Raw genomic sequence first — 22813 nt, 5'->3', positions numbered from 1 at the left:
ACAATATTGAGTTTTCAAAATAACTTAAAACTGCTATCCCTCAGCTGATTAGATGCTCTATTCTTCAATAAAAATAGAAAATAATCCCTTCATTTAAAAAAATCTTATCTTCTGCAAGAAGTAATAAAATAGTAAAATTTGTAATTTTTCCTATGGGCTTACTTTAAAGTATATATCTTGGAAAACAATGTTTATGAAAAACAGTGTTTGGGGGTTCTGATGAAAGTTTTTGCTATAACTGGTGACACTAGTAAGGGAGAGAATAGACATGTTATGTGTTATGAAAGCTAACTCAGAGCAAGGTGGTTTATTCTATACAATATTGGAGAAAAGAAAGTAATTAAAATGTTGAACAGGAAATACCATCCCTCTCTCATTACTTGACTAGCATATAGACTATACAAACTACATAGATATCAAAGGTTTTTTATATATGTACACAGCCAAAATAATATCAAAATATATTTTATTCTGGACCTCTTTCAGATCTGATTCAAATTACAGTTGTCAAAGCAATACAATGCAAAGGGAATCTGCAACAACAACAACAAAAAATGTGCCTAGAAAGGATAAAAGGGTCATTGGGGACAAATCATTGTGATGTGGAACCAAAATACATCATAAGTGTAATTAACATGGTCCAGGACAGCATAGAACATCTATATCAGTCTTCCTTACACAATAATCATGAAAACTGAACAATAAAGTTCTTTAACATGTACAAAAAACTGTCATGGGCTGGTTTACACTTTACAACAGTTTTAAAGTTAACTGGATAACTAAAGAAATGATGCAGACATTTTAATCCAGTGCTATAGGTAGGCTCACAGAATTAGACCCAAAGGATTTGTAAAAATCAAAATGAAAACATTATAGCTACAATGTTAAAGTCAGGAAAGAGAAAATTACTTCTGTATTCAAGGATTACAGAGCTACAAAATGCAGTCTGTCTGTTTTTGTTTGTAATGAGATGGGTAAGTACATCAGACTAGATACGACATGCAGAATGTTTTCTTGAACTTATCCAGAAATTCCAAAGACAACATCATGAAACAGCTTACTAGGAAAAAAAAAAAAAAAAAAAAAATATATATATATATATGCCCTATTCACCCTGCTTCAACACTGTTAACAAAAAGGCAAAAATAAAGAATGCTATCAATACCTCAGAACTACTGATATAAGACATCAAATTTCTAAATCAGTGTATTAAAAAAAGTGAACACTTCCTTTTTTTTTTCTCTCTCCTACATTTAACTAGAATCATAAAAAAACTGATATTAAATGTGACACTTCAGAGCTACTACTGGAAGGAGTAATTCATAACTTCCCTACCACCTCCTTCCATCCCTGCTGATTCAGAGAAGGGGGGAGGGGAACCAAAAACAAACCAACAATCAAACAAACAAACAAACAAACAAAAAAACACCAACCAGGGTCTCTTGTAGGTTTGCTGCTATTCCCCAAAATGTTGGCATTTGCTGCCATGCCACAATGTTGGTCCATTGAAACAGGATTTCTGCGGAAACTGTTAACAATAATTTACCATGTGCAAGTACCGTCCTTACCATATGAGAATAAACACAGGTTCTGTAGAAATGTACAATGTGTGTAAGAAAATGAAAACTGACTTAAAAGAGTAAATAGCACTGCATTTAAGATTTAATTTTCTACTTATCTAGTAAAACTCGTCATTTTTGCTTACAGAAGTATGGTCATTTGTGATTCCTTTAACAGCAAAAATGCACAGTCCTCTTCAGGCCTCTACTCATTATTAGTTTACATTACTCTAAACAAAATCAGTCTACATAAACAGCTCCTTAAAAATAGTACTCTCTCATTAAATCTAATTTGACAGAAAGAAGTTTAAGGAAAAAAGGAGTGCTTTTATAAGTTAAGTGAAAAAGTACAAATCTTTGGCCTTTCTCTTGACATTTTTGTATGTCAAAAAGCAAAAAACCTTCATGTAATTCAATCTAGTGATTACTTTTTGCACCATAATTTGTTTTTTTACACCACAAAAGGAGGCACTTTCAGTATCTGTAAAAGATGTTTAACCCTAAAACATACTTACCTAAGTAATAATTAATTAAAACAATTTGATACGTTCTAAGACCTATTAGGAAATTACCAGTTACCACTTCTAAAAGTCATTTGAAAGTCAATAATATTACCTGATTGATTGTGGGAAATGGGGACTGGAGCAAATATAAGTACTTAAGATATTTCCTACATGGAGAAGAAAAAAAGATAATCCTTTATGACATTTAAGAGTGGCAGCTGCTCTTTCTTCATTCTATTTTAATAACATTTTCCTTCCTATTTTTCCTTATGATCATACATCTCTTATAGTAGCATATAAAACAATGATCTATATAATGAATTCCACAGACCAACTACTGGATTCAGTTGATCTTCAGGAATAAGCTCTCAGGAAAAAAATGGGAGGAAAAATGAGTAAGAACCCCAAATATAGAACTTTACAGGCTGTGAAACTTGGTCGCTTGCAATCATGTTACTGCTCAAATTAGAGACGATCTTATTTTTGTCTATTGGAGCAGCATCGTGGCACATCAGCAGGCAATGATGATGTGAGAACAGCAGCAAAAACAAACAATTGTATGCTCACCAAGAACCCAAGCCTACAAAATGGATACCTTTCAGAGAAGTTTATACTTGAAAGACCCAAGACTTCAGGATAATAAAGCTCTGCATTTATAATCTTTATATGTCCTATTGTGGCTATTATGCATAAGTAAAATAGCTAAAGAATTAAAAAAACAGCAAAGATGACAATATCATAAAAATGCAGCTGTCTACTTTGGCAGCTACACTGCAGAATTTCTTGACTATCTTTTAATCAGCTGGGAAAAAAGTCAATAACTGTATGCAAATGAATAAATTGTCCATATCAAAATACAAAAGTACTATCAATAATCACCTCTGACTTTCAGATTTAAATTCAGTGCAATTGACAAATGCATCACTAAAGGAAAATGCAGCTTAAACATACTCAAAACATTTGTGTCTATTCCTGGGAGCACATTTAAAAATTATTGCACAGATTTTTTTATTTTTATTTATTTTTTTTTAAACAACAACAGAGGTCAACCAGATGTGAACCTCTAGCAATAAAAGCAGGATTTCAAGTGCCAGATACTCAGCATATTAGGTTTCCTACATAAGTCACAGGGTTATAAGTTCTAAATTATCTCTAATGTGATCCAAAACCCTAAAAACAGCTGGCACAAAACCATCATGAATGACTGCCTCTCTGGATGTAAATTTTAAAAAATATTATTACAGTATCATAGTCCCCACTAACAACAACTGGGGTACATATAACAATGTATTGTGAAATTACGTGTATTTATTCTCTTTACCTATAGCAAATGCTACTCTACCTTAGTAAAACCAAGACTTGCTTCAATCAATGCTGTTTTGTAAAAATAGCAAAACAACAAATGCTGCAAATCAAAGCTGCATTACTTGGGTTAAATCAGTTTCTACTTAAACATAGAACACAGGTTAAAATTTTAGTAGTAGTAAAGGCCTCAAAATAATTAATGACAGAAATAGTGTTGTAAATTTGCTAAGCTTGATAATAAGTAATTCCTTAATTAAAATCTTTAAGATATAAATTTGACAACTATTCTCTTCCAAATTGACACTCCTGGATTCTTATGTTAATCATGACAAACTCTGTTAATCATACACATAAACATGGTCTCATGCTAACACGTCTGTATATTTTACTTTTAGTTGCATGAGCACAAGAGATTTAATTTGATGCCTGTTACCAAAGAAAACACTTGACATAAACAGAGTAAAAGACATGATGTAGTAGTGATTACTGGAAAAAAATAGCAGCTTAAATCTTATACTTGGAAAAAAAAAATTGTAGTCACAAGTACCACAAATGCAGAATCAGAGCAGCAGGGAGGTTAGTGCAATTATCTTTTTTTTTTTTTTTTCTTTTTTTCTTTTTTTTTTTTTTTAATTCTGAATCACTGCTATTAAGAACACCTTGAAGCAAGTCTTCTGTTTTAAAGATTGTTTTTTAAACTAAGGTAGCAAGCATTTTGCCATGTAATGGCAGTGTTATATGCCGTTATCTTGCTTTGTATAAAGAAAAATAACATGAGAGATTTTTAATACTGGAGTTTGGTTACATTACATAGTTAAGCTTCTATACAGAATGATGGACACTTTGAGAAGCTAATCCTTATCCAGAAACATTTTAATCTCTTAGAAAACAAAGCAAAACAAACAAACAAACAAACAACAAAAAACCCAAAACTACTTTGCTCCTTTTCACAATAGTGCACATTTTAACCATAATTCAGTTATGGCTACAAAACATCAGAAGATTTTTTAAAAATGTATCTTCTCTATCGTATTTAAAAAAAAATTTTGTGCCCTTCTAGTCTTTAATTGGCAGAAATATGTCCCAAAAAAGAAACTATTGTATTTAAGCCACATCACAAAAAAACAAAAAAACCCAGAAAAAAACAAACAACAACAACAACAAAAACAGAGCATAATACCCTTTTACTGATGTGTCTTACAGATTGCCATGACCCAAGTCATATGTTTTCATTTAATTTCAAATTTCCTCTTCCTTCCACAATATGCACCAATTGAATATATGCTCTGGGAGCCATAAAATGTACCAAACATTTACCTCTTCAAAAGAATGCATTAAAATATTTTTAAGAACTTTTTTTTTTGTTGTCTAAAAGGTGAAAAAAATATAAACAAGAAACTGATTCACTCCCTTACTTCATGCATCCATAATCTAAACCAAAAACAAAATTTAAAAGCAAGAACAAACTACTGCTGCAAGTTTTTTTTTTTAAGTCCATTTTCTCTGTACATACAAACTGCTCACTACTGAAAGGAAAAAAGAATATAATCCATGGTGTCTGCTGATTCAAAGGGGGAGACAAGGCTGTTATTAGTATCCAAAAACTGGTACATGTATGTATGGTCTGCTTTTATAACGTATATCTCTTTCTCTCTTCTGTTTTTCATATCCAAACTTCTAAATGCTATTTTAGGGGCACAGCAGATTAGAATCCAGCACTTGGTGAACAGAATTCACAAGCTGTGACAAAACTCTGTCATCTTCAGGGTGCAATTTTGTTTATATACACTGTATGTATATATTTCTTTTAGATTTGGCTGTAGTGGACTGGCCATGGTTCAAGTGGGACTATAGCAGTACGTGGGTCAGGGACAGTCATTTTGGCTATGTACACATTCATAGTCGGTCCATGGCTTCCAACTAGTAGCGCTATTTCCGAAGGTCTAATACACAAACCTGTAAGAAATTAAAATAATTAACCAATGTGTTCAGAATTTTATTTTATATTTCAAGTTTTAACTTTTCTATAGTACAATTTCGAATCTGTTTCTCAGTTCTAAGTTCATGAAACTTCAGCCTAATCTTAGAAATGGGCCCTTAACCAACGGAAAAGTCGGATTGTCCAAGCAAAGGAAACAACCACAAGCTAATACTACTGGGAAAGAAACAGCTAGAATTGTTAGGAATTGCTCTGTTCATTAAAAAGAAGGGGAAAAACATACAAAATAGACCATTTCCTATCTTTTGGACCCCAATGAAAGATTCACAAATAATATTTAGCTATAGACTCAGTATATAGCTAATGGATTTTCATCTTCTCCTCTGCTTTTTAGAGCTCCAGAAGACATAGCAGGTATATTTTTATAGTGGCCAAACTCATCTTTAAAGTCTTTCAATATCACACATTCCTCAATGCAGAAATCAACAGTGTCTAATCTTCCTTCCTGAACCATCAACTCTCTTCTACAGGAAAGAGAAGGTAGAAATAGGCATTAAAAATCCCAATTTCTCTCAGAGTGAAACTCCACTATACTCAATTTCACTAATGAAGATTTGTGCATAAAATAATTGTTCCTTCCTTTATTATGAAGTCATTCTTCTAGCAAAAGAGAACCTAAATTTTATCTACATTATTTGAATATAATGAACATCAAGAGTATATAGTCTTCAGAGGAGAAAAAAATCAATATCATATCTTAAAATTTACTTTGCAAAGAACTTCAGTAATTAGATGCTACTGCAATAAGCCCCATTCTAATGTGTACATACGCACACACACACAAACCCTTTTAGAAACTCTTTACTATACTTACTGAACCATCTGATGCACTGGCTCCAACTTTGTCTCCTGCTGCATTCCAGCAAACTTCAAAAATTCCACCTGTTCCCCTATAGCTGTGAACTAGAGCACCTGTCTAAAAAATGAAAAGCATAATCTTAAAATCATAATTACACATCCAATAGTGAGATAAAAATATGACATGGTTTTATGTCTAGCAATCAGAGCTTGGACTTAGCTTCAAGTCCAAAATAAGTTCTGAAATACTAGAAATGTGATAGGATGATTTAAAAAAATTTTTTTTAATTTAAAAAAATTTTAAAAAATTTAAAATTTTTTTTAAATAAAAACATTATCAGTTTGCTCTCAAAAGATTACTCCAACACACAATTCTTGGCTAAGTTTTCTTTGATATAGCTAATAGCAGCTATAAATAAACATTTAGTATATGACATTAAATACATATTGGTTGTTATCACTAAAAAAAGCATGAGTTTTGCCATCATGTTCAGAAACAAAATTCAGTTTGTCTGATAAAACTTTTCAAAGAGGAAATATAAGTAATAAAGATAATCCCAAAATAAATCTATTGTTTTTGTCATGTTTACTCAGTAACCCTAAACTAGAGAAGAAAAAGAGTCAAGGAGGAAGATAAAAATATAAAATATATACATTATTCTTGGAAGATGTTATTAAAAAAATATAGCAGGCACACTAATAATTTCATTGTTAATTTAGCTGAACCATAAGTGGAACCAAATTATTTAATTCCTTCAACAATGAAAACAAAAATCACTCCACTGCCCTGAAGAATTAAAATTCAGTCCAAAAATGCATACTCCTATTAAGTCAGTCACTATGAGGGCAGAGGGCAGAGGCCCTGTTGTGAGAACTGGAAAACATGAAAAATGTGCTTCTGGCATTCTGCTAGTACGAACCACAGAAGTGACCCTTACAGTTTTATGCTACTCTAAAAAAGTCAAGAACGAGCAGATATAATTAAAAACAACATGGCAACAAGTCACACACCTTACAAATACCTCCCCATACAGTCTATACAAGTTAACTACTGGACTGGAAGTCTGTTTTCCTTTCTTTCTTCTTCAAATTCAGTCTGATAAAATGGCACAAACCACAGATGCTTGCTATGACTGATTCAGAATGGGAAGGCCTAGCTGTTTCGTTTTCTACCTAAAATTTCTCATAATTTATGGAATTAATGAAAAAAATGAGTAGTAAGCCTGTAGTATCTGTGGTTAATGAGAAAAGAATGGCATCAACAAAATCTAAACTCAGCTGAGGGACAGAAAATAAAATCTGTACAATCTACAGATGACTTTGGAATTAAAAGCAACTTCCTTCCTTTTGAAAACACTTAAGTGTTTAATCTCTGTATTTGAATTGGGCTACAAAGAACTGAAATGGTATGGTCAACAAGCCAGGGTGGGCTGGGGACATAGCTCAGTTGGTAGAGTGCCTGCCTTGCAAGCACAAGGCCCTGGGTTCAATCCCCAGCACCGCAAAAAAGAAACAAAACAAAACAAGCCAGGGTTATGACGCCTAAAAGGCCAATGGGCCAGATGTTGGGAAAAGCCCCAACCATTTATCTGTCAAATGCTTAAATAATACGTTACCCAAGTAATAACAGGAAACAAATTATATATACATACAACAAAAAAATAATCACTTTCTCCTTCAGTGAAAATTCACTAGGTACCATTTTATTACTTTTTAACTTAAATTAAAAAATTTTGTATCTCATAAACTTTAGTGATACAATAATACACAATACAATAAACTTTAGTGATACAACAGATAGCTGATCAATGCCCTTATAAGCATAGCAATGTCTACCATTAGCGCTCCATACTTCATTACTCAAATTTGATGATTAAAATTTGACTGTCATAATGAACTAAATGAGAATTCGAAAATGGTCCAAACATGAGCAAAAAAAGAATAAAGGAATATATATTTTTAAGGAATGTATTTTCATAGTAACAGTAACATAAAGGCACCTCAGAATAAATTAAGAAAAAGAATAGAAGATCTTGATAAAAAGTTATAAAATTTTACTGAAGTTATGAATAAAAGACAAACAAATGGAGATATACTTAAGGGTGATAAAATTCAATGACAATGATTTCCTCCAATTTCACCATCAATTCAAAGCAGTCATGAACAAAGTCCAGAAATGTATACTCTTTGGTAGAAATATTAAAAACTAAAGTGCCAAGAACAGAAAAGTAACTTTATTTTGTACCATATATAAAAATCAGTCTCAAAGGGGTTAAAAACACACACAAAAAATAGTTTAAATATTTAAAGATGTCAGAGAACTCAGTGGTATGTATATAAGGAAGACTGTATTAAACTATGAAAGGCAGCAATTAAAAACTGGGTAAATCTGAATACTAAAATTAAAAAAAAAAAACTTCTACATGATAAATACCATATTAAGAAAATAAAAAGACCAAGAACTGCAAGATCACTGCAATTCATATGACCAAGGTGGATTATTATCCAAAACAAATAGAAGCCCAACCATTCAATATTAGAGAGAGAGAGAGACAGAGAGACAGAGAGAAAGAGAGAGAGAGAGAGAGAGAGAGAGAGAGAGAGAGAGAGAGAGAGAGAGAGAGAGAGAGAGAGAGAGAGAGAGAAACAGAGTGTGAGAGAGAGAACACACTACAGAAAAATAAGTGGAAGATTTGAGTCCCAAGTGCATCTATTCTTAAAAAAAAAGAATATTCAACTGGAAAATAAGGATTTAAAAAGACATTAAACTTATCAATAATCAAGGAAGAACAAATTGAAACAAAGTATTATTATACATTAGTCAAACTGGACAAATATTTAGCAGTTTGATGATCTCAGGACAGAGAAAAATAGGAAATCCAAACTATTGCTATTAGAAGTACAAGTTTGGTATAAGGAGTTTGAAAGCAGTTTGGTAGGCACATAATCTCCATACACATATACACATACACAGACCCGTATGGGCGTGCATGCACTTTATGTGCATGGAGTAAAAGTATTCAAAAAACCTTCAGTTCCATAAAGAAACACATGCAATAATGTTCATGGCAAATGTTTACAGAAGTCTACCAATAAGAAAAGAATAAACAAACTGCTACATCCAATGTTCCAGAGTAGTCAAATTAAACCATCATTCTAGACCTACATGTATTCATGAAATTATAATTAAAACATAAAATGGTTTAAAATATAAGCTTCAAAAAAATACAATTTTATACTATTTATGTACAATGTGACAACACAAAACAGTAATACAAGTCATTTATCATGGGAATAACAAATACTCTGTAAGGTTTGCTTAGCGCCTCTATAAAGGAAGAGGAAAAAGAAAGAAGGGAAACACTTTAGCTCTATCTACATTTTATCTTGTAAATGTGAAAAGAAAGAGATCTAAAACAAGTGTGGCAAGAGGTTCCTATCAATTAAATCTGGTTGGTAGGTATACGAATGCTTATAGTAATATTATGTTTGAAATATAATTAAAAGTGAAAATGAAAAAAGACTAAATGTATGTGAAGATTTATATTACTGAGTATTTTATATTACTGTATTTTGATTCACTTTCACAAATATTCTACTGAAAAGTTTTAAAAAGTTCAGTTGGTACCCTAAGATTCCATCTCACCCCAATTAGAATGGCGATTATCAAGAACACAAGCAACAATAGGTGTTGGCGAGGATGTGGAGAAAAAGGTACACTCATACATTGCTGGTGGCGTTGCAAATTAGTGCAGCCACTCTGGAAAGCGTATGGAGATTCCTCAGAAAGCTTGGAATGGAACCACCATTTGACCCAGCTATCCCATTCCTTGGCCTATACCCAAAGGACTTAAAATCTGCATACTACAGAGATACAGCCACATCAATGTTCACTGCTGCTCAATTCACCATAGCCAGATTGTGGAACCAACCTAGATGCCCTTCAGTTGATGAATGGATAAAGAAACTGTGGCATATATATATATACAATGGAATATTACTCCACCATAGAGAAAGATAAAATTATGGCATTTGCAGGCAAACAGATGAAATTGGAGGATATCATGCTAAGTGAGATAAGCCAATCTCAAAAAACTAAAGGAGGAATGATCTCACTGATAAGCAGATGAGGACATATAATGGGGGCTGGGAGGGGTTAGTGTTAGGGTTAGGGTTAGGTTTAGGATTAGGGTTAAGGAGAGTGGTAAGAATGGAGGAAGGAAGGACTGTATAGAGGGAAAAGAGGGGTGGGAGGAGTGGGGGGGGAATAATAACAGAATGAATCAAACAACATTACCCTATGTAAATTTATGATTACACAAATGGTATGCCTTGACTCCATGTACAAATAGAGAAACAACATGTATCCCATTTGTTTACAATAAAAAAAAAAAAAAGTTCAGTTGGGTACACAGTTAGTGTCCTCTCAGAAACACAGTTAAAATTCAGAAATGAATTTTTAAAGCATGTCCACCATAGTTAATACATCTAGCACAGGAATATATTCATAAAGAGAGAAAATAGAGGAGTAGAGACAAAGTAACAGTGAAATGTTAACATTAAATATTAACATAGAACATTTTTACCTTAAAATTTTATTCAAAGTATAACCTAATAATCTGGCTTAATAACGTAATAACTAGGAAAAGTTTACAATTCATATAACAAGGGCCTAATTTTCTAGTATACAAAAATATTCTAGAAATCAAAAAGATCAATAACTCAAGCAAAAAAAGGACATGATCAGAATGTATAGGAAAATCAACATGAACACAAATATTCTTGACCTCATTCATTAAAAAACAAAGCCATAAATTTACAGTACATTAAAATAGCACTTCTCACCCACAAATTGAACTGTGATGTAACATATTCTCCTATATTGCTAGTCAAAGTGTAAATTGAAGACAATACTTTCATTCAAGAACAGAACTCAGTATAACTCCACAAGAATGGAATTCTAAATAGAATAAATTATATTTCATATATGTACAATATTTAAAAATGCACTCTACTGTCATGTATACCTAAAAAGAACAACAAAAACAAAAAATGAATGAAAGAGAAACTAACAAAAAAAAAAAAAAAGCTACCTATAGAGGATGAGGTCACAAATGGGAGCAAAACTACTCAGTATATACCTCTAAATAGTATTTTCTCCCTATGAACCCTATGTATGTATAACTTAAAAAAAAATTCTTGAAATGATGACTTATACAAATTAGTGAAATCAACTATGCTGGTGAACAACTACAAAATGGGAAATGGCCCACAATAACTTATAACATATGTCCTACAACTGTAAAGATAAATGAGATGCGTGACTGCAGGTCCTATTATAAAAGAAATGTAGTACATGGAACATAAAAACTAAAACACTGAAAAGATTTTTTTAAGAAAATGAAAGCAACAAGCTGTGCTACTGTTAGGAAAGGACCTGTACACAGCACTGTCTCTGAAAACATAGTATGAATTACAAGTTTTCTCCTAATAAATCATTGTGTTCAGCCATAAAATTTTACCTCTTAATACATTTTTGATTGCTCATATAGCGCTCCTTCAAAGAATTCTTTTAGAAAATTTTGTTTACTTAAATAAATGCATCCTAAGCTTTCACACTCTATGTCTACTACACTACTTTAAAAAACCAATGTAATAATAAATCAAATAATAAATAAAAGAAGTAATCTAAATCTATTTCTAAATTCTGGTCTAAATATGAAAATAAAACTTGTTTTCATCTTTATTTAATTGTAAATTCCCCCAAAAATGTACAATTTGTTTTCTTCTTTATTCGGCTACAAATTCCCCAAAAATGTACTATATTTTTAGAATTAAGAATTGAAGTAATTTGGGCCTAGGGTTGTGGCTCAGTGGTAGAGTGCTTGCCTACCACATGTGATGCACGATGCACTGGGTTCGAGTCTCTGCACCACATATAAATAAAATAAAGATCCACGGGGGGGTGGGGGGGGCTGAATTTTACTTAAGAAAACCTTGTCTGCTTCAATGTAATATGTCTTATTTAAAAAAAAAAAAAAGAATTGAAGTGATTCTGCATGAGGAATAACCAAAGGCTTTGTGGGTGGGTTGGGGGGTGCTGTGTAAGCAAATATTTCCAATTAAATCCTTGAATGTTTGATAATTTAAATAACTTAGACATACCTGTGTGTTCCAGATGTGCACACATTTGTCAAAAGAACCACTTGCCAGATACCTGCCATCAGGACTGAAAGCTACACTGTACACAGGCTCTTGGTGTTTTGTCAAAGTATGGATGCAAATTCCTCGGTCTACATCCCATAACCTAACAGTAGAATCGAAGGATGCACTGAAAAGGGAGGGGAAAAAATGATTTTATAAGTTACAAAATGCTTTCTCAGACTTGTTCCCAACCTCCCACAGTCTGATAGATATTCCTAAGTGGCTAGCTACAAATCCTTCATGAGAAGCAGAATGGACTGTTAAGATGAAAGTATTTCAGAAAGTGGAAGCTAAACAAAGAGAAAAGCAGCTTTAAAGCATCTCCAAATCCCTGAATTGAAAAACATAAATGAGTTAATTTACTGCATTCTTCTCTTTAAATAATCAATTTTTAATGACCTACTCAAAATTGACCATTTTAAAATTTTATCTTTTTTTAAAGATGCTGATGAAATTTTATTATACTATGCCTCAATGTTGATTTTAATCAACATTTGGTATCTGATTATCTCTCTGAAACACTAAGAAAACCCCATGTTTAAAAGGTTCCCATTAAAATTTATGTCTTATAAAATAGATTCCTTTTTCATGGAAACTTCCCTAATTTCTGTCATAGGTAGTAGAAGTTTTATTTATAGAAAAGTCACAAAAGGAAGAATAAAACAGAAATATCACCTTGCTAACATAAGATTGGCATTTGGATTATTTGTCCCTGGTCCTGTTGGACTCCATTTAATTGTATAAATTTCTTTATTATGTGCTTGCAAATCATGGACACAATTGTCTTGTTTCATACTCCATATCTAAACAAAAAAGAAAAATAAATATATTTTTTTCTGTAAGACAAAAACATTTAAAATGCTATCTTGCTAGAAAACCAGAACAATTATAGAAATCAAGAGAATATTTATAAAGAGATTTATATACAGTGGAATACATTTATCTCTCTATAAAAATGACAAATTAGCTTTTAAGCCCTTTATAAATATCCACTATTCTGAGGGGTTGAAGGCTAAATTAACTGTAGTTGTTCTAAGATTGCTTTTGATAGCTTTAGATGGTGCAAGTTCAATTTTTAAGAAGGTCCTTGACTAATGATCCTAAATTGTTGAATGCCTAGTTTTCATGCTGTCCCCAAAATAAAATTAATTGCTCTTAGAATTTAGAAGTGAAAATAAGCAACTTACAAGTAATATAATGATAACTTATACAGAATAAACTAAGCAAATGCAATAATTGAAAGTTTAAATGGCTAAGTGGAGAATGACTTTTCCTAAAATAAAAACCTATATATACAGATTTTTAAAGGCTTATTATTTTTGGACAAGAATTAACAGAAATCTGTATCAGGAGTATTTCTTGTATTCAATACAAACACTGGCAGGGGCACAGATGACATGTTGCAGTATCTTGCCAAACACACAAACAGCAACCTCAATAGCCAACAAAGAAACAAAAATTAGCAGAAATTCACACTTCTGTAATGTTACTAATGGAGACAATGAAGCATTAGAATAGTGTTTTTTTTTTATGGTTTAGGTATTTATAACCCCCCAAAAATAAATCTAAAACACATGTTTCTAAAACTTATTTTATTAGACCATTCAATAGCAATTAATACTACTGGCCACTATCATCTCTTGAAATACTCTTCTCTATAATTCTTCCACTTTGGTCATTCCTTCTCTGTTTCCTCTTAGAAACATCCTTCTTGATTTGGTAATTCTTAGAGTTTCTTCAGATTTACCTGTCGTTCACTATTCTCAGAAAATGGCTCTACTAACACATTATTTATACGTCTTATCATCCTTTAAAATCCTCTGATTTTTAATTACTCTTAGGATGAAGAAAGACTAACAATTTTTAGTTCCAACCTATTCCTCCACCTTGTAACTCAATCCATGACACTGGCCTTCTTTCATTTCCTCATATGTGCCACACACTTTCCCAGAAGAATTTTTCATTTTATAAGCATTAATGCATGTGCATGCAAGGAAAACTCAAACATAAACATACTGAGCAAATTATTTTTCTAGCAAACCTTGTGAGGTGGGGCCAGACTTAAGAACTGTCTATCTAAAAACACAGCAAGTACTTAAAGGGGTGGAGGGGGTCCACAAGGTTTCCAGGATAAATTTAATCTCTTCATGGTAGAAGAAAAAGCAGTTTTCTTTCACTACTGTCATATCTGCAAGGGTCATCAAGTCTGCAATCATTGGTACCCCAAAGTCAAGAATAAAACTCTATTCAAGCACAGTTAGCTAATGCAAAAGAGGGTTTCAGGCTTCATTCAAGATTCGTGTTAAGGTGTTCTTTACCTCAAAAATCCTTTTTCTCTAACTGTGGTACGCCATATTCTTAGGCGAAAGGCCTCAGTTTTTCTTTCACTTACACAACAAGGAAGAAAAAAATCCACGCTGAAATGTGGCTGTTGCATGTTCACTAGGCTTCCTCAACGACAACAAGGTTCTCCACTATATATGTTTCTCAGAAAGGGTATTATACATTCATACCAAAGTAAAATCGAATTAATACCATTCATAGAATTTCAGTGAAATGCACAAATGCTACCAAGATCTCGAGTACTTACTGGTCAAATCTTTACAGGTACAAATAAACTTTAACTGCACCGACAAATGACTTCCTAATAGCAAAGACAACTTATCATACTTCTTACGATCTATGATGATTAATTTTATGGGTCAACTTAATTGAGTCACAGAATCTAAATTAGGTAATCCAAGAAAAGGAGTTTAAATACAAGGAAATAATTGTGGAAGGTTTGGGAAGATTGAAAAACAAGAAGGTGAGGTTCTCCAGAGGTGAACAACTGCAAGAAACCTAAGACTGCAGAGAAAGCAGGAGATGACTGACCAGCGGGAACTGGAGCAATAGAGAAGAGCCTGCCTGGCAAGAGCAGGAGCCCTTCCCAGAGACCCAGCCTGTCTTCCATTGTATGAACCCACCTGGAACACAGTCAGGCACAGGAACCTGAGAAGTGTAATTTGCAAAAGTGAGCCCCCTGGGTTACAGAACATAGCAGGGCACAGTATGGTCAGGAAGGAATCTGAGAGCAGACTGACAGGAAGGAGCAGGACAGTCATCCACATTGCTGCAGAAGCTGTGATACACTGTCAGCAGCAGAGTACACATACAGTGCTGAGAAAAGTTGGTTCACATTTACGGCAGATTTAGGTTGGATTTTCCAGAAATCATGCACGGAGCCCAAGTGTTTGAGTGAAGTGATATATTAAGGAAACTTTTTGAGGAGAAACAAGTGAGGTAATAAAAGAAGCAGGTTGGAAAAGAGGGAAGAAACCAAGGAAGGATGAGGATGGGGTAGTCAAATATTTGATGAAACCCTATCTCTGGGTGTTTCTGGATGATAAAACAAGTAAAGCAGATTTCCCTTCCTAATGTGGGTAGGTATTATGCTGATTTGGTGAGGTCTTGAATAAAATAACAAGGCAGAGGAAGAAAGAGTTCTCTTCCCTGGCCTGACTGCTGAGTTGGAACATGGGTCTTCTGCTCGTGGATTGAGACTTAACATCATGGGTACTCCTGGTTCCCAGGCCTTGTGACTCAGGTTGGAACACCACCACCAGCTTTCCAGGGTCTCCAGCTTGCACACAGCAGGTAAGGGGACTTCTCAGCCTCCATAATCATGTGCACCAATTCCTCATAATCTCTTACAGATCAACCCTCTACCCCTCTCACTTCCCTATTGGTTCTGTTTCTCTGGAGAACCCTGATTAACACATTATCATAATTCACATTATACAGTCATCTTTTAATAGTATTTACTCTATTCAATAATTTTTATATATTTCAGAAAATAAAATACAAAATATGAAAAAAGTCTAGTCATTTAAAGGTAAGTACTTATCCAGGCTTAAATATGCAATGTAACATGGATATTATTCTAAACAGTCTTATAATGTCCAGAGTAGCCACATTATGTGCACCACCAACCCATTTCCTCCCGCTAACCGAATTACCTTCAAAGTCATGTCATCAGAACAGGAGGCCAGGAGATTGCCAGTTGGGTCCCATTTGATAGCATTTACTTCATTCTAAAAATAACAGTAAATTTTCACATTTTTGTTTTATAGATTAGAGTGACACTTGGATATTAAACATATATACTTCAAAACATTCTGGAACATTACTTGTTCATCACTGTCATTTTAAAGGGGGGGGGGAAGTTTCTTACCGTATGTCCCTGGAATGTTTTAATAGGTCTGTCTTGTCCTAATTTGCAGACATGAATGCACATATCTGTACTACAAGAAGCAAAGGTATTGTTGCTTTGCCAGTCAACATCCAATGCTGGTGCTGGAAAGGAACAAAAGTTAGGTCTGCTTTTATTCCACAAGTACTGAAATCCAGAATCCTTAGCTTGGAACCATGGTTGAATATTAAGTATGCTAAGTAGCACTTATGTATTTCACTTTATACTTTTTTTAAGACACTAAGCAAAAAACTTAAAAAGAAGCTATCTAAATATAATAAGCATTAACTTGATTTAGTTATTTCTTTGTGAAACACAGCCTGACAGAAAATATTCTGGCCTAGTAATTTGCTCCATAAATTACTAGCATGGGGACTTTGGATTCTCTTTTGTAAGTTAATAAAGTCAAGCATGGTATCATTTCTTTTATTCCTAAAATTCCCTGAGTGTTCAATGACCAAGAAGACTTGTTTCTATCACTGCCTAATTTTAGACCCAAGCAAGTCACGTAACTTCTCATGGTAATTCCTCAACTAAGAATGATTAACATACCAAGTCAAAGTTTAGTACACAAGGATGTTGTGAAGATTAAGCAAGATAACATGAAGAAAGAACTTTATGAGATTAGAAGAGTTAGGCAAATGTTATATGAGTAAGTATTGTTCCCATGTCACTGACTTCACTGATAACGCAACACTGAAACATCATTTGCAAGTATTTTTTCTTCTAAGCAATAACTTGTCAAATATCTCTTTAAAAAATAATCAAATAAATACCTCTTAAATCATTGAACTTAAAGCCTAAAAAGCTCAAAAGTTGGCTGGCATTTAACACTTAGTCTGATTTTAGCTCTGAGAAGAATGAAACATTCTTTCATTTTTCCCTGTTGCAAGGTACAAAGGCTCTCTATAATTAGCAATACAGATTAAGGTAATGACAGCAAGTAATTGGGTTAACATGAGCAAAAAACACTGGATTTAAAGCACACTATGGCACAAGAACCACTAATGGTTTATACATTTCAGTCAGTTGGGGCAGAAGTAGGTGGCCAAAAGAAGATAATTTAGTGTGAAAATTACATGAAATTTAAATTTGTGTGTCTATAAAGTTTTACTGAAACCTAGTGAAGCTCATTAGGTTACATATTTCTATGTCTGCTTTTGTACTACAGGGCAGATCTGACTAGTACCACTGAAGACTATAGGCTACAAGTCCCAAATAGTTCCTTTCTAGCTCTTTACTGAAAGTATATCAACAGAGTTTAGAAGAAAAACTTAGAGAAAATCAGGAGGACTAAAGTTAAGTTCTATAAACAGTACCCATTATTATTATGAGACACAAAGCACTTGATAATGGAAAGGAAAGCAAAGTCATTCCTTCACTGTGTGTATCTAAGAACAGTAGTAATTGGCTATGTTAAAAACAAAAATATTATAAGCAGGTGTTTTGAGCCTTGTTATACTAATATGTCAAGGAACACAACATGCATGAGAACTTGCAAAAATGGGCAGAAGTACTTAAAAGATAGTCAGGTGTTGAGGGTACAGGTCCATAATGAGTTACTCACAAGGCTCAGGGTAGAGGATCCTAAGTGTGAGAACAGCCTGAGTAACTGAGTGAGACCTTGTCTTAAAATAAAAAGGGCTGGTGGTGTAGCTCTGTGCAGCACTTGCCTAGAACATATCAGGTCCAGGGCTCAATTCCAGTGCCACAATAAACAATCAGATGGACAAAGAAGACTTGAAGCATTTATAAAGGGAAAATTAACTGGAATTTTCAGAATTATGATGTAACATTTTTAAAAAGATAAAGGACAATAGGCAAGAATGAAACTCAATTCATTACTGGCTCAAGACAATTAGGTAAAAACTAAAATCTAAAGTACTGCTCAAGAAAGCTTATGGTAGTGATCTGATCAGATATCAACTAGTTGGGGTATATTTCTGTGATGAAAAACCAGGAATCAGAATACTACCTGCATTGAGTCAGTTTATAAACAAAAGTAATACCAGACGGGAAAGGGATATTTAAAGGGAACTTGCCACAGAAGGTATTTAGAATTCATTAATGCCTTGTTTATGTCGCATTTAACCATTTCCTAACGCAACCTTATGAAAACTACAGTGGCATACATAAATTCACCTTTAGTACAAACTTTCAAATTATGAGACTTTAAACCAATTTCTAAAAAAAGAAATCAAGAATTGCATTATTTTACAGCTAGCCACTGAGAAAGCTGTAACTATATTCCTTTCTGTCATAAAGTAGCATTACTCTAACTGGTATCTAGCCTTGCCCTCATAGATCCTTTCACCTGTGCTATGTGTCATTCCTAACCTCCAGTGGCAAACTTGTGCACAGAACTGTCCTGCTCTGCTGTCCCATACATATCTCATGATGGTTAAACCCTAATGGCTGGTGGCATATAGTCTGGGGAGGACAGAGTTTTAAAAACCTAGCACCCTTGGTTCAAGACTGGAATAACACTGTGGTGTATTAAATATTCCTAAGGTCCCCTGGGAATCAGGATGAGACTATGCCTTCTTCATCCAAAAAACTCATCCTTCCTTGGTTTCTTCCCTCTTTTCCAACCTGTTTCCTCTATTACCTCACTTGTTTCTCCTCAAAAAGTTTCCTTAATATATCACTTCACTCAAACACTTGGGCTCCGTGCATGATTTCTAGAAAATCCAACCTAAATCTGCCGTAAATGTGAACCAACTTTTCTCAGCACTGTATGTGTACTCTGCTGCTGATAGTGTATCACAGCTTTTGCAGCAATGTGGATGACTGTCCTGCTCCTTCCTGTCAGTCTGCTCTCAGATTCCTTCCTGACCATACTGTGCCCTGCTATGTTCTGTAACCCAGGGGGCTCACTTTTGCAAATTACACTTCTCAGGTTCCTATGCCTGACTGTTTTCCAGGTGGGTTCATACAATGGAAGACAGGCTGGGTCTCTGGGAAGGGCTCCTGCTCTTGCCAGGCAGGCTCTTCTCTATTGCTCCAGTTCCCGCTGGTCAGTCATCTCCTGCTTTCTCTGCAGTCTTAGGTTTCTTGCAGTTGTTCACCTCTGGAGAACCTCACCTTCTTGTTTTTCAATCTTCCCAAACCTTCCACAATTATTTCCTTGTATTTAAACTCCTTTTCTTGGATTACCTAATTTAGATTCTGTTTTTCTGCCTAGAACCTAATTCAGTAACTACTGTATTTTAATATTAAATATTATTCTTAAGATATCCTTTTAAAAACAACCAAAAATGTGTCTTTAATAAAAGTTCAAGTATTTGGAAGCAGGAAACAAAGAAAGGGGGCTTGAAAATTTTAATTCATTTATAAGGGGCTTAAATATATAATGAAATGCTATGAAGGCAGTCAAATATCTATCATGCTATATTAAGAGTTCTGGGCAGTATGCAAAACACTGAGAGAGGAGGCTGAGAAATTTAAAAGTATATTAAAACAAAAGCAGGTTCAGGAAAAAAAAAAATAATACCAACATTTAACCAAGTAAAGATTACTGATAGCTTAGGATTCATGCTTCTGTAATATGGCTAACTCATATAAATTACAATGCACACAGTTGATGGAACCTAAGAACATAGAAGTTCTTACTTTAATATCTTCCTAAAATGTCTAGATGGTACAAGTTCTTCAGGACTACATCTTTAACATAAAATGTACCTGATAAATGAGAGATCTGTTCACTATTACAGTCTCATTTTACATGTGATAAAAGAGGTTAGGAAAAGTTAATTAATTTTGCCAGGGTTATATAAGTTTTATAAATCCTGGAGCTGAGATTAAAATTTCTCTCTCACATTCTGATTTACTTTCATTAACCCCTGCAGCCTCCATAATTTTTGCAAAGAAAAAAAAAAAAAAAGCCTATGTGGAAACCTAAAAGAACCTATTAATGATTTGCTTTAAAAAAAAAAAAAAATCAGCCTTATTGACATATAATTCACTCATTTAAAGCATATATGTTCAAAGTTTTTGGATCGTTACATTATTAATTTTTAAAATTTGTGGCCAACTACTTATAACATAAAATCTGTCATTTTAACTTTAAAATGTATGATTCAGTGGTATTAATTATATTCAGTGTTGTATCATCAATTTTTCAAAACTTTTTAAAAACACAACAGAAAGACACTCTGTAATCATTAAGCAATAACTCCATATCTATATCTATATCTATATCTATCTCCAGGACTTAGCACAGGGAAGAGAACTCTCATGGTAAAGAGTCCAGGGAGCCCAAAGCAGCTAGAATTCACAGTACAGAGTGATAAAAGGAAGAAAAGCTATGCAAACTGAGAACTCTGAAGCTCTACAGTGGATCCTGCCCAGGTATTCAGTTGAGCACCAATCAGCACAAGTTTTATCAACAAACTAGCTGAGGATGGGCAAGAACCACTCAAAATGATTAGATGAAACAATGCTAGTCACTCAAGGGTGGGAATGGTGTCTGTAGCCACCAGTTTCTAGACTTAGAAAACTTCATGAGTAGTGGATTATTAGAGGACACTTAAGGTTCTTACCTAAGTTGTGGAAAAATAATTAACTCTACATTGAGCACTGTTTCAGTGCACTTAAAGAAGTGTTACAAGACCCAAAGGGAACAAATCATTTCCAAGTAATGTTAACTGTGTCCCAGAATAAATTTCATAAATGTTTATAAAAATATGAAAATATTCAGTAAATAACAAGGCAAAATTAACAATGTATTACTTCCAATCAAACATAAGACTTTAATCCCCAGTACCACCCAAAACAAAGAACAAAAATACCAGGTATGCAAAGATACATGAAAACATGAGAAAAATGAAGAGAAAAAAATCAATTCATTGAAAGTAATCTATAAGATACACAGGTACTAGATTGAGCAAAGACATAAAGGCAGTTGCAACTACATACGTAATAAAGTAGAGAATGAAATATGTTAAATCAAACTTAGATGAAAACTACAAGTAAAATGAAAAGTGTAGTGGATGGGATAAAATGCAGTTTAGAAGCTGAAGACAAAAAGACACGTGAACCCAGAAGGTAGTATAAAAACTGTCCAAAATAAAAACCAGAGAGAACACTGGAAAGAAGGGAAGGGGAAGGGGAAAACAACAGAAGAGAAAAGAAAAGAATACATCATCAGTGTACTGTGGGACAACTTGAAGCCACTAACCTATATGAGAATCTCAGGCCAAAAATAAAAGGGGGGGGGGGGGGTTAGGGAAAGAAAAGAAAAATATTTGAAAAAATAATGGTCAAAATTTTTTCTAATTTGAAGAAAACTATAAACCACATGATCCAAGAAGCTTAATGACCTTCAATGATAAGAAACAAGGAAAGAACAACATATTCAAATTGTTCAAAATCAGTGGTAAGGAGAAAATCTTAAGAGTAGTCAGAGGAAAAAAGGCAAATTAGCAACAAAGGTGAAACAGCAGATTCAAAAAAAAGAAATAAAGACTTTTTCCAATCTTATAAAGCTAAAGAATTCATAATCAGCACACCTGCACTATAAGAAATGTTGAGGCAAGAAAAAAAATGATACCAGATGGAAATATTTACCTACACAAAGGAATGAAATGTGTAGCAAATGACAGCTATAAGTCAATTACATATATGTATCCCATTTTAAATATTACTTCGAGGTTACCAAAAATAAATTAAAAGTATACACTATAAATCCTAATGCAACCACTAAAATAAAATAGAGAATTACATTTAACAGATGGAAAAAGAAAAAATGAGATCATAAAAATATTCAATTAATCCAGATGGAGACAGAAATGAAACAAAAAGATAAACAGAAATATAGTGAATTTAAATGTAGCCATATCACAAATCACATTTAATGTAAACAGTCTAAATACAATAATAAAAAAGGCAAAGTATGTGAGACTAAATGAACAAGCAGAACTCAACTATGTTATCTATGTCAAACAGATACACATACTAACATCAAAAGATTGAAAGCAAAATGGGAAAACATATATACCATGTCAATTCTAATTAAAAGAAAGTTGGAATGGCTTTATTAACACTGAAGGAGGTTTCAAAGCACAGAACATTAACAGGGGGAAAGGTTGTTAATAACAACAATCTAACTTAAAACAAATTGGTCTAAATGACATTTATAAGGAACAATTGAATTAAATTAGAAATCAGTATTAGAAAGATCTCTGGAAAATACCCAAATACTCAGAAGCCAAGT

At 33.4% G+C, this 22813-nt stretch overlaps 1 protein-coding gene across 12 annotated transcripts in view; it reads right to left on the bottom strand.

The window, feature by feature from the left end:
• Window positions 1–449: 449 nt before the first annotated feature.
• Window positions 450–22813, bottom strand: part of TBL1XR1 (TBL1X/Y related 1) — a 175764-nt gene continuing 153400 nt past the window's right edge. For all 12 annotated transcript variants that reach the window (XM_079155154.1, XM_079155161.1, XM_079155162.1 and 9 more), the window contains 6 exons: window positions 16582–16703; window positions 16367–16441; window positions 13044–13171; window positions 12330–12495; window positions 6181–6282; window positions 450–5323 (listed from right to left, as the gene is read on the bottom strand). In XM_079155154.1, the coding sequence (XP_079011280.1) occupies window positions 5297–5323; window positions 6181–6282; window positions 12330–12495; window positions 13044–13171; window positions 16367–16441; window positions 16582–16703 (620 nt within the window). In that variant the 3' untranslated portion in view covers window positions 450–5296. The remainder of the gene's footprint in view (window positions 5324–6180; window positions 6283–12329; window positions 12496–13043; window positions 13172–16366; window positions 16442–16581; window positions 16704–22813) is intronic.

This window comes from Sciurus vulgaris, assembly GCF_902686455.1.
Source record: "Sciurus vulgaris genome assembly, chromosome: 10".
NCBI classification, from domain to species: domain Eukaryota; kingdom Metazoa; phylum Chordata; class Mammalia; order Rodentia; family Sciuridae; genus Sciurus; species Sciurus vulgaris.
This window is presented reverse-complemented; position numbering and strand designations above follow the sequence as displayed.